Below are 12,834 nucleotides of genomic sequence, written 5' to 3'. Positions count from 1 at the left end.
CAGACATGCTTCGGTCTCCTGAGAAGGTAAAAAGCTGGCTGTTTCACTTCCTTCCCAAGTTTTCATCAAAATGCACATCAAGAAGCAGAAGACAAAAACTGGCAACAAGTCTGTCAACCATATGTCAAAGTCTGACTCAAATTCCCGTAAACTGCACGAAGGGGACTGATCGAGAAGGACAACGGAGCCAGAATTCATGACTATACTCTCTGTCACTTTCTATATCTTCTGAAATCCTAGCCAATGAATGACCACTTTAAACCAGCTTAAATTTGTTTTTGATTGATTGTGTGAAAGGATGAAGAGTGTTGTCTTAAATATGAATATGGTTTTATGTATAAAACAAGCCAACAAAAGAATAAAGAAGTCCCATGAGAAATCAGAAAGAATACGAGTCTACAAATCCACAGGAGTATATGCAAGTATTAAAGCTAATGTTTTCCCTGTGGCCACTGCTGGGTTCTAATGGCTGACGTCTGGGTTTTAATGATCTACGCCCTATAAGGACAAGGACGAAGTCTGGGGCTCAAACACCTTGGTGTAGGAAGGTGGTAGGAGGTAGGAAACACAAATCTCCTCTGAAAAAACACATCCTCAAACTAAATCTCAAAGGAATAACCAAAAACTTGCAAGAAACATGAATTCGTCATCAAAAATTACTATACAAATGAACAAACAAGCCACAGCAAGGATAAGTCAACAGAATCAAAAAACTCCACCGAATGAGACCCATTAGGGCGGTGGGTGTTAAAACTAGATTATAAACCGATTTACTTCAAATCCTGTAATATTTGTAGAAATAAAGGAGACCTGAATCTGTGACAAAAGAATATCAATAACTCCTAAGATCTGTAAAAAGAAACCAAACAAGGTTTCTAGAAACAAAAAAATAGCATCAAAATTAGATGGAGCACATGAGTCACGACTGCATAAAGAATTAGTAAACTGGAAGATACAAAAGAAATTATCCAGAATTCAAAGAATCAAAACCAATGAATTATAAAAGAGAGGTCAAGAGCACATGCAAACATCTCCCCTATTGCTAATTAGAGTTCTAGAAAGAGTTAGATAATAGGAGAGAGGCACTATTCAAAGGGTAATGGCTGAAAATGCCATGTACTAATAAGATAAGAATTATCAGACTGACAAACCACAATGAGAGAGACCCACATCAGGATACATTATATAGTAAAACTGCAGAACACCAAAGACAAATTGAGGATCAAGCAGAAAGAGACATGAAAGTTTACAACATAATCACCGTTTCAAAGAAAATTAAGTATTAGAAGAGTAAAATAGTATCGAAGTAGTTTTGAAAGGAAGTAACTGTCCATTTAGAATTCTAAACCACAGAAAGAGGGGTAAACCTATTCTTTGAAAACAAGAATGAAATAAACATACTCAGCAAAACACACACCCATGGAGTTTATTACCAAGGATTCTCACTAAAAGAAACTCAAAAAGAGGGAAAATAATAGCAAATAAAAGGTTGAGGTATAAAAAGAAATTGTAGGAATATGATAAATATGTGAATAATTCCAAGTAAGTAGCAACTGCATAGAGCAGTAATAATGCCAAATTTGTAGGGTTACAAGAAATCAAGATAGAACTAAAACTCTAGACATCAGCCTAAAAATAGGGAAAAAGGTGAATGGAGATACTGGTTCTTATTGTGACACAGAGTACAGTAACTTTAGACCTTAAGTTCAATATGCATATCAAAGTATGGCCACACAATGTAAACTGGTGCAGCCGCTATAGAAAACAGTGTGGAGGTTCCTCAAAAAACTATCCATAGAACTCCCTTATGACCCAGCAATAGCACTGCTAGGGATTTACCCAAGGGATACAGAAGTGCTGATGCATAGGAGCACATGTACCCCAATGTTCACAGCAGCACTGTCAACAATAGCCAAATCATGGAAAGAGCCTAAATGTCCATCACCTGATGAGTGGATCAAGAAGATGTGGTATATATACACAATGGAGTACTACATGGCAATGAGAAAGAATGACATATGGCCATTTGTAGGAAAGTGGATGGACCTTGAGGGTGTCATGCTAAGCGAAATAAGTCAGGCAGAGAAGGACAGATACCATAGATCTCTCATAGATCTAACAGGAGAACAGGAGAAACCTAATGGAGGACCAGGGGGAGGGGAAGAGGGCAAGAGAGTTGGGGAGAGAGAGGGACGCAAAACTTGAGAGACTATTGAATACTGAAAACGAAGTGAGGGTTGAAGGGGGAGGGCGGAAAAGAGGTGGTGGTGATGGAGGAGGGCACTTGTGGGGATGAGCGCCGGGTGTTGTAGGAAACTAACTTGACAATAAACTATTAAAAAAATAAAATAAAATAAAATAAAATTTTAGTGTAAAAAAATAAATTACAGACTATTAAATTAAAAAAAAATAAAGTATGGCCACAAAAATTGTACAAATGATACATAACACTTAAACTAATACAGAGGAGGGTGTCGGGGTGGCTCAGTCAGTTAAGTGTCTGACTTTTGATCTTAGCTCAGGTCTTGATCTAAGTGTCGTGAGTTCCAGCCCCATGTTGGGCTCTGTGCTGGGCATGGAGCCTACTTAAAATAAAAACAAACTAACTAATTAACACAAATGCATAAAATGGAAACAAAGGGAAAAAAAACAAAAGTCAATTCAAAGGAAGGCAAGAAAGGAGAAAAAAATAAACAAAAAAGCAGAACACAGGATACACAAAATGATTACAGAAATGAATCCAAAAATATCAATAATAATGAACAAAAGATAGGAAATGTAAATGAACAAACGATAGGAAAACTGAACCTCCAGGTATATGCATGGGATTCTCTCTCTCAAAATAAATAAATTAAAATTACAAAAAATGCCATTTGTAATAGCAACCAAAACAAGGTAATTAGGAATAAATCTCATCTAAAAATCAAAACTTTTCTATAGAAAATGATGAATTTTTTTGGAAAGATGTTAATAAGACCAAAGTAGGCCAAGGAGAGTAAGCTGTCCGTATATGTTACTTCTTCTGAAACTAATGCAAAGATTCAATGGGATTGCGACCAAAATAGAAAACCTTGCCCCCCCCCCATCAAAAATTAACATAGATAGGGCCACAGTGTTGGAGAGCTTGGTACTACTGGTGCAGGGACAGACAAGCAAACCGATAGAACAGAACCAGAGTTCAGCAACAGACCCACACACACAGGAAAACCTAGGGCGATGCTGAAGGTTTGCTGCCATGGTGACGTCAATGATGTCACAACACTGGGCAGCTTAGCCACTTAAGCATTCCACTTTTTAAGTTTACTTATTTATTTATTGAGAGAGAAAGAGAGAGAGCACACAAGTGAACACAGGAAAGAGAGAGAGAGGGAATCCCAAGAGGCTCTGCACTGCCAGTACAGAGCCCAGCACAGGGCTCAAACTCACGGACCTGTGAGATCATGATCCGTGCTAAAACCAAGAGTGGGGTGCTTAACCGACTGAGCCGCCCAGGCGCCCCAAAGCCCCCCACTCTTGATCTCAGGGTAGGGAATTCGAGCCATGTATTGGTCTCCATAATAGGCATGGAGCCTACTTTAAAAAAAAAAATTAGATACATGACAACAGACAAAACTCAATTCTAAATGATGAAGTATTTTTAAATATGAAAGACAAAATGTTTTTAAATGTATCTTTAAGAGCTTGTTTTAAGAAAAGATTCTTATATGAGATTTTTTAATTGACTTTTTCAACTATATGAAACAAAAGGGGAAAACATTTTAACTATATTAAAAGAACTCCTTCCAATAAAAGAAAGGGAAGAAAAGACAGAAAAAAATAGGTAAGTCAAAAACTGGGAAATGCAGCATTGCTATCCACATAATACAAAAAGCTCTCAAAAATCAGTAAGAACAGGGGCACCTGAGTGGTTCAGTCTATTAAGCATCAGGTCATGATCTCAAGGCTCAACTCGTGAGTTCAAGCCCCGCATCGGGCTCTGTGCTGACAGCTCAGAGCCTGGAGCCTGCTTCATATTCTGTGTCTCCCTCTCTCTAAGTCTCTCCTCACCCCCTCATATGTATGCTCTTTCTCTCTCTCTCAAAAATAAATAAACATTCGGGGCGCCTGGGTGGCTCAGTCCATTAAGCATCCGGCTTCGGCTCAGGTCATGATCTCACGGGTTCGTGGGTTTCAGCCCCGCATCGGGTTCTGTGCTGACTGCTAGCTCAGAGCCTGGAGCCTGCTTCGGATTCTGTACCTCCCTCTCTCTCTGACTCTCCCCTGCTCACGCTGTCTCTGTCTCTCAAAAATAAATAGAAAACATTGAAAAAAAATTTTAATCAGCATAAAAGAACAAAACAATGACACACACAAATGGCAAATAAATATTTGAAAAGCTGTTCAATCTTATCAGTAATCAAGGAAAAGCAAATTATGACCACAACAAGAAACTATTTTATCTCTGTCAGATTAGAGGTAAAAAAACTTTCAGAGTTGCCAAAAGTGTGGATCAACTGAAATTTTCCTATACTTCTGATAAAAGAATAAATTGGTATGACTAGTTGGAGTTCAGTACAGTTGACCTTTGAACAATGTGGGGACGGGGTGCTCACCCTGCCCACTCCCACAATGGTTGAAAATTCAATATAATTTTGACTCCCCCTAAAACTTAACTACTAATAGTCTACTATTGACAGGAAGCCTTACTAGAAGCCATAAAGAGCTGATAACACATATTTTGTATTTTACATGTATTATACACTGTATTCTTAAAATAAAGCTAGAAAAAAGAAAACATTAATTTAAAAACTTTTTTAATATTTATTTGGGGGGGGAGAGAGAGAGACAGAGAGTTTGTGAGAGAGAGCAAGGGGAGAGACAGAAAGAAGAGGGAGATAGAGTCCGAAGCAGGCTCCAAGCTGTCAGCACGGAGCCTGCTGCAGGGCTCGAACTCACAAACTCACCGTGAGATCATGACCTGAGCCCAAGTCAGACGCAAAGTCGGACACTTAGCTGACTGAGCCGGCAGGCACCCTCCAAAAAGAAAAAAAAAAAAGTATTATTATTTTTTAAAATTTTAATATTTACTTATTTTAGAGAGAGACACACACAGACACAGAGTGAAAGCTGGGGAGGGGCAGAGAGAGAGAGAGAGAGAGAGACACAGAATTTGAAGGAGTCTCTAAGCTCTGAGCTGTCAGCACAGAGCCCTCTACATAGGGCTTGAACTCACAAACTGTGAGATCATGACTGGGGTCAAAATCGGATGCTTAACCGACTGAGCCACCCAGGTGCCCCCAGAAAAGAAAGTATTTATAAGAAAATCTTAGGAAAATACATTTAGAGTACTATACTATATTAAACAACAACAACAACAACAAAACTGCAAAAAGTGGACCCATGCAGTTCAAACCCATGTTGTTCAAGGGTCAACTATATTTGGTTCTACTAGTAAAGCTGGAGACACACAGCCCAAGTTCTACGGATACACGTTTGCACAAGTGCACCAACTAATAGGTACAAGAACATGCACAGCAGCCTTGTACTCAATCACAACATCAGTCAGTAGCAGCAAAATAGCTCAGTGAAAAGAATGAACTCCACCTACATATGTCAACATGGATTAATCTCAAAAACAAGCAAAAGAAAGATGTCAGAGGATAAATATCATATGATTCCATTTATAGAAAGGTCAGAACCAGGAAAATCAAACCTATCATTTAAGAATGCCAACATGTATAGTAAAATTATATAGAAAAGCTTAGGGTGCTGTACAGGCATTTCAAGATAGTGTTTATTTGTGGCTCCTCTAGAGGGAGATAGAACTGAAGAAGCACAAACTACTAACTGGCTAAATTCCATTTCTTAAGCTGAATGAGTTCATTTAATTTCTTTGGAAACTATACATATCAGCTCTATATACTCTGTGCACTCTGTATTACATAACACATTTAAATGACCCAAAAAATATCCAAAGTGCTGTTTTAAATTATTGTTCATCTTTTCTGTTGTTGTTTTTTTTTAAAGCCATTGGTATGTGAAAGTGATCTTTTAATTATAATAAAACATTGATATTAGCATCTGGTATATTAAGGGCTGCTTTTTAAAAAACTGTTATTAAAGATATTCATAAGTACCCTGCCCTTTATAACACACATCAATATGTCTTCTAAAACAACACTGTGCAAATGAGGTCAAGGTTTTGCGCAAAAATATAAACTTTATTGACCTGCACCGGTACGACCACCATTCTTGTATACACCAACCCACATGCACCCTGCATCTGCTAAAGAAATCCTTCAAGTTGTTTTGGTGACAGCGAAATTAAAAGACAAATATATTCAGCTAAATAAACACTGAGGGAGGGTATCATTTAATTATCATACATCTATCTTAAAACTGTCACATGAAATCTCAAAAAAAATCTTCTTTGCTTAAGGTAACTAGGAGACTACATTAGGAGACTCCGTCTAGTACCTGAACTTGAATAGTGACAACTCAGGATCTTTAGGCAAATTCAGGGACTCAGTTTCCAAAAAATAATAATACTCCAATAAAAAGTGGTTGTCCCACCCCTCCACCCAGCCCCCTTGCAATCTCCGCAGCAGCGGTTGGCAGGTATTTTTATGAACGCTCATTCTAGAATATCCCTGGAAAGGTAGTAGCAATCCCAGCAGATAAAGCCCTGAAATCAACATTCACAGGATCCAGTGACAGTTTTAAGAATCCCCCTACCCCCGAATTTCCTTGAAACAAACATGTTATCTTCGAGCCTCCAACATCCTGGTGCGTGGACAGCAATGGGGGTAAGATTACCGGGGAGTTAAGAATCTGTGAATCACATGGACAAAACTTAGCTAGGATCTTGCAAAGCATTCAAGTTATCTAATCTTTTCACTTTGTGATCAGGAAATTATGTCTCAGGGAGAAGCGCACTTGCTCAGGATCTAACAGATAATTAAATTTGTCTCCTTTCCGAGCTCAGTGATCCTTACCCCCATCCATTCCCCAAAGCTTCGATTTGTTGCTTAACATGGGGAGGTGAGAAAACTCGCCCCTCCCTAGTGTGACCCTAGAAAGAGTCGAATCCTAGAGATCATCAGGTCAACTCTTCTTCTAACAGGTGGGAAACAGAATGGTAAGTGACGCAGCTTAAGCGGTTAAATCACTGACCCTGTGATACCTAGCAGCAGGAGCCTGACAAAGGCAATGGAAGATCACTGCCGACCCCACTTCGCGTCTCCAGCAGGGCCGGTGTCAAAAACACTCGATCCCCCTATTTCATCAAGAATCCCGCGCTTCCCACGCAGAACCGGGAAGAAGGGAGGCGGGGAAACGCGAAGAGTCGGTGCGCAGCGCCAAGGATGCCGCGACGGGGCACGCACCGAGTCCCGCCTCTCTCTTCTGCATTCGTCGATTGGGGAAGAAGAGAAACAGTAAAGTTGCGGCGCCTCCCGCGAGAAGAGGTACCTGAGGCTAGCGCCGCAGTCTCCCGCCGCTACCGCACCGGAGCCCAAACACCCTGCTTCCGGGGTCAAGTCAGGCTGGGAGGCCCGAGATCGCGGGAGGGAGCTTCAAGCCCCGCCCCACCCAAGTCCCGCCTCCATTGCCCACTCTACTGGGGACCCGGGCAACTTCCGGGACGCTTCACGTCACTAAGCAGCGGATCTTCACTTCCGGAAGCGGCCTCTGTGCAACGTCCTTTTAGTGTTCTTGAGTTAGATCAAGATTTCCGCACGTTTGATTGGTGGAGCGAGAGTGCTGGTCTCCGCCGATTGGTGCCGGCGTCTCATAGGCGCCGCGGGACGCATAATTTCGGTTGTCTGTTTCCCGCCAGCCGCCTGTCCCGCACCGCAATCATGGTGGACGTCATGGAGTTGCCCAGGTCGCGCGTCAACGCCAGCATGCTGGCTCGGTTCATCAACCAGCCGGTCTGCTTCGTAGGGAGGTTGGAAAAGGTGCGCGTGCTCGCCGCCCGAGGCTCCCCGCCGCGGAGCGGAGAGTAAGGACCCGGTGACTGCCTGGGTAGCAGCCTCCGGGGGGTGAGGGAGGGTGAAGGAGGACAGGCCTTAGAACGTCACTGCGCTCCTGATTGCTTCATTTTGCACAAGGAGACTGTTGGCACACTTTCTAGCCACTGCAGCCTCATTTTGGCGCCGCTTTCATGGCGCAAGATCGCGACGTATTAATATGCGCTCGGTTTTAATTCTAACGCTCTCTACTCTGGTCTGTTTTGTATTTACATAAAGAAAATTATAGCCCTGACTTAAACATCTACCTCCTGACGTTTTAGTTTAGCTAGACCTAACAACTCTATTTTTCTAGTTTACTTCTCATGCAATTTTGTCACTTCTCAAACCTCGTTTTCTCGTTTAAGTCACGTTGCCATAAAACATCCAATGTTTTATAGCAGATCTGTGTCCCTTCCAGATCCCGTACCAGTATGTTTTCTTACACCAGTGTTAAGAGTGCATCGCCATCATCCTCCTGATGAAAAGCAGGCTCAAAGTTGTCCAATCATTGAACCGAGAAAGCTGAGGGAAAGAAAACTACTATAAAGGCATAGTAGTTCATTTCACTCCCGTATCCTCTTTGAGAAATAGGTGGTGTTGGGACTTCAGGGTAGGGAAACTGGGTAGGTAGGGGTGGTGTATGGCTAAAACGCTTTAGGCCACAGCAAGTAGCTAAGCTGGCATTCAAACCAGATCCTACTTCACTCTTTACATCCAACAGTAGTAGAACCTAAATCTTCTGCCAAACAGTTCTCTCTTTCCTTCATCATGCTTATTTTATTTACGATTTTAAGTAATCTATATACCCAAGGTAGGTCTGGAACTCACAACCCCGAGATCAAGAGTGGCCACTCTCTATGGACTGAGCCAGCCAGGCACAGGCCGCATGCTTTATTTTTAAAATAGACCCTCCAATGGGATACATACAATTTAAATCACGGGTGCTAATAGATCTCAGTTTTAGACAGTCTGGACCCTAATTAATTTGTTAGTGCAGGGTTGCCAGATTTAGCAAATAAAAATCCAGGACATAGTTGTACTGAAAGTATTGTTTATCTGAAATTCAAATTTAACTAGGTGTCCTTTGGCCAACTATGGTAACACAAGATTATAATTTGAACCAAATAAACCATTCAAAGACAATTGATTTGCATCAACTAAGTATGGTTGGGTCAATCTGCTGATCTTTTATCAAACTTTTACTATTTTTATTTTAATGAGTTTTTAAAGGTTTTATTTATGTGGTTATTTTTTTTTTTAAATTCTGTGTTTCTTTTTTAGATTCATCCCACTGGAAAAATGTTTATTCTTTCAGATGGAGAAGGAAAAAATGGAACTATTGAGTTGATGGAGCCTGTATGTATAAGAATTAATTCTATGTATCTTATAGTTAATTCTTTATTGATATTTCTGATTCTTGGAGTGGGTATATAAAGCATGAGTTTATAAAACTTCCCTGCTCTAAAATTAAACTTTTTTCCTCTTCTTACATTATAAATACCTTTACATTTCTAATCAGTGATTCTGTGGGCTCCATGATTTTAATTTTTAAAATGTCACCTTAACGGGGTGACAATTCTGATTCCTATGAAAGACCATAAAATCACTTTAAGAAATCTTTTAAGTCATTTTTTCCTTTCTCAAGAATTTTCCATTTTTAAAATTCTATTTTCTATTTTTGTTTACATGTACTTTTAGTTATCACATACTGTTTTTACTTTCTTTACTTTTTTAATGTTTATATTTATTTTGGAGAAGGAGAGAGAGAGTGTGAGTGTGGGAGGGGCAGAGAGACAGGGAGACATAGAATCCGAAGCAAGCCCTAGGATCTGAGCTGAGTGCACAGAGTCCAACACAGGGCTCAAACTCACTGACTGCGAAATCAAGACCTAAGCCAAAGTCGGACACTTAGCCAACTGAGCCATCCAGGTGCCCCTTTACGCTTTTTTTTTTTAATGTTTAATTTTGAAAGAGAGAGACAGAGACTGAGGATGAGCAGGGGAGGAGCAGAGAGAGAGAGCAAGACGCAGAATCCGAAACTGGCTTCAGGCTCTGAGCTATCAGCAAAGAGCCCAGTGCAGGACTCAAACTCACAGACTGCAAGATCAAGACTTGAGCTGAAGATGGTCACTTAACTGACTGTGCCACCCAGAAGCCCGTTTTTATGTTTTATGTTTATTGTACGCAATTTTTGTGTTTTTATGAAGACAAACCCATGTGCTGTTCAGTTAGTATATACAGAACACACCATATAAGATATAGAAAATAGAAGGTTCCTTTCAATGGGTCTTTTTAAATAAACACTCCTTGTAGAAATCTGGACATTCTCAGTATCATTAAGTGATTTTGTCTTCCAACTTAAACATTAAATGGATCTTTGGACCAGAAGCTACTGCTAAAGGTAATAGGATTATGACATGCTGATATTAAGCACTTAAACATTTTTAACAAGTTACAATTCAGTTTTTATGTTTGTAAATTTTAAAATGATGTTACATAAAATGAAAGATTAGTAACTAGCAATTTTCCAAGTTATCAACTTGAAACCCCAAGTTGACAATTTGTTCTTTGTGTTAGCTTGATGAAGAAATCTCTGGAATTGTGGAAGTAATTGGAAGAGTAACACCCAAGGCAACCATTCTGTGTGCATCTTATGTCCAGTTTAAAGAAGATAACCATCCTTTTGGTAAATAAAGCATTCTAGTAGTTAGAAGTTGCATATAATTAGGAGGAAAGCAATTTTATTCTTAAATAAAAGACCAAGACGATGCCTTGATCTTCAGTCTCAATCCTGCCATCTTTCAAAGGAAAATAGGAGAACATTTTGGCCCACTTTTGAGAGAGAGAGTGCACGTGCACATGTAAGTGAGGGAGGGATGGACAGAGAGAGGGTGAGAGACAATCCCAAGCAGGACAGTGTGGAGCCCAATTCAGGGCTCAGACCCGTGAACCATGAGATTATAACCTGAGCCGAAATCAAGAATTGGATGCTTAACTGAATGAGCCACCCAAGTACCCCATTATGTTTGTAATGCTTGTATATATAGGAAACTTAGTGAAGATTAATTAATAAATCTGTCCATCAGCTGATGAATGGATAAAGAAGATGTGGTATATATACACAATGGAGTACTACATGGCAATGAGAAAGAATGAAATCTGGCCATTTGTAGCAAAGTGGATGGACCTTGAGGGTGTCATGCTAAGCGAAATAAGTCAGGCAGAGAAGGATAGATAACATATGTTTTCACTCATGGGTCTATCAGGAGAAACCTAACAGGGGACCATGGGAAGGGAAAGGGGGAGGAAAGAAAGTTAGGGAGAGGGAGTGAGGCACATCATGAGAGACTCTTGAATACTGAAAACAAACTGAGGGCTGAAGAGGGAGGGGGGAAGTGGTGAGGGGGGTGATGGGCATGGAGGGGGGCATTTGTGGGGAAGAGCACTGGGTGTTATATGGAAACCAACTTGGTAATAAACTATTAATAAAAATAATTAAAAAAATAAAAAACCTAAAAAAATGCTTTTGGGAAGAGAAACTTAAGAAATACGGCAAACAAAAGTAATGTCACTAGGTTTTTTTGTTTTAGCATACAGATTGAAAGCATGAATAATGCATAATGCCTTAAACCAGGCAAGAACTGCCTGTACATTGGATATCAAAATGAATAGTTGCCTATACCCTATGTCTTATTTTTTAGAGCTACAGAAAAATAAATATGACAATACCTATCTGTCTTAGAAGACAGATTGTGAAAATAAATCACAATTGTTGACCTCTAAAAGGGAAAGAAAAGAGAAACAGGTAGAAATCTTGTAGATAATAAATGATGTTACATCTTTCCATTGTAGATTAAATGTTCGCTAAAATATTTTTTTCCAGATCTTGGACTTTACAATGAAGCTGTGAAAATTACCCATGAATTCCCTCAGTTTTTTCCTTTGGGAGTTGTAGAGTATGACTGATCTTCATGAAAACACTGAAGACTGTTAAAGGAAGCCCCTGATATTTGAAGAAGAGATTTCTGTGATTTTTTTAATAGTTAGTTTGTTCTCTTTAATTTCATTTTCCTGACTTTATTAGATATCACAGTATCCCACTTTTGATGGAACCTGTCTGGATATTGGCAGCTCCCCCGAGTCCTCATAAAGAATCACTTCTCCAGTTTACATGGTCAGATCAAATGCAGGAACCAAGCAGCTGCCCTGAGTTTTGTTTTCTGTTTTATCAATAAAAGCTAAAATGGTACATGCTGTTGATCATCTCATTCTTACTCTTTTAGTGATGTATTCATTCACAAACTTGGAATTTCATAGCTATAAGGCCAGAACTTCGAATTAACAAATGAAACCCTGGGCCAACTCTACAATGATTTTAATTTATTAAAACCAAACAGAATCCTACATCTTTTTTATTTGTGAGTACATATATCTGGATTCTCCAGAGAATCAGAACCAAAGAAATATATATACCAGAACTATTGTATGGATATACCTCTTTTTATCCATCCATCCATCATTTGGAAATTTGGGTGGTTTCCACCTTTTGAACATAATGAATAATGTTATCATGAGCATTCATGTGTAAGTTTTTGTGGGTACATATTTATTTCTTTTGTGTATATACCTATGAGTGCAATTACTGCATCAAATGGGAAATATGCTTAAATTTCTGAAGAACTGCCAAATACTTCCAACACGGCTGTAGCATTTTACATTCCTAGCAGCAGCATTTAAGGATTCTAACTTCCCCACATCCTTGCCAACACTTAACTATAATCTGATTTTCTTAATTACAGCCAACCTAATGGGTGTGAAGTGGTATCGACTTGCTCTGTTTCCT

At 39.6% G+C, this 12,834-nt stretch overlaps 2 protein-coding genes across 6 annotated transcripts in view; one reads left to right on the top strand and one right to left on the bottom strand.

Moving 5' to 3' along the window:
* UMAD1 (UBAP1-MVB12-associated (UMA) domain containing 1) overlaps window positions 1-7,611 on the bottom strand; it is a 215,601-nt gene extending 207,990 nt beyond the window's left edge. Inside the window, exon 1 of one of the 5 annotated variants that reach the window (XM_029929443.1) lies at window positions 7,450-7,611. The gene's annotated coding sequence lies outside the window, so the exon portion shown is untranslated. Of the gene's footprint in view, window positions 1-4,943; window positions 4,981-7,152; window positions 7,331-7,364; window positions 7,398-7,449 lie in introns of those variants that run through there. The other 4 variants (XM_029929433.1, XM_029929462.1, XM_029929450.1 and 1 more) reach the window with 4 other exon arrangements.
* A 41-nt stretch (window positions 7,612-7,652) lies between these two features.
* RPA3 (replication protein A3) lies at window positions 7,653-12,240 on the top strand. The gene is made up of 4 exons (XM_029929476.1): window positions 7,653-7,937; window positions 9,273-9,347; window positions 10,569-10,677; window positions 11,875-12,240. Exons 1-4 carry the CDS (start codon window positions 7,839-7,841, stop codon window positions 11,955-11,957), a joined length of 366 nt encoding a protein of 121 aa, XP_029785336.1. The 5' UTR covers window positions 7,653-7,838; the 3' UTR covers window positions 11,958-12,240.
* The last annotated feature ends 594 nt before the right edge of the window (window positions 12,241-12,834 follow it).

Source organism: Suricata suricatta, chromosome 2 (genome assembly GCF_006229205.1).
Source record: "Suricata suricatta isolate VVHF042 chromosome 2, meerkat_22Aug2017_6uvM2_HiC, whole genome shotgun sequence".
NCBI lineage: Eukaryota > Metazoa > Chordata > Mammalia > Carnivora > Herpestidae > Suricata > Suricata suricatta.
The sequence above is the reverse complement of the archived record's forward strand: the minus strand, read 5'-3'. Positions and strand labels throughout refer to the sequence as shown.

Excerpts from the sequence above, each read along its gene's own strand:
- RPA3 (XM_029929476.1), top strand. The coding sequence starts at position 7,839 with ATGGTGGACGTCATGGAGTTGCCCAGGTCGCGCGTCAACGCCAGCATG. Across the intron at positions 9,348-10,568 it reads CTATTGAGTTGATGGAGCCT|CTTGATGAAGAAATCTCTGG; the intron begins GTATGTATAAGA and ends TCTTTGTGTTAG. Across the intron at positions 10,678-11,874 it reads AGAAGATAACCATCCTTTTG|ATCTTGGACTTTACAATGAA; the intron begins GTAAATAAAGCA and ends ATTTTTTTCCAG.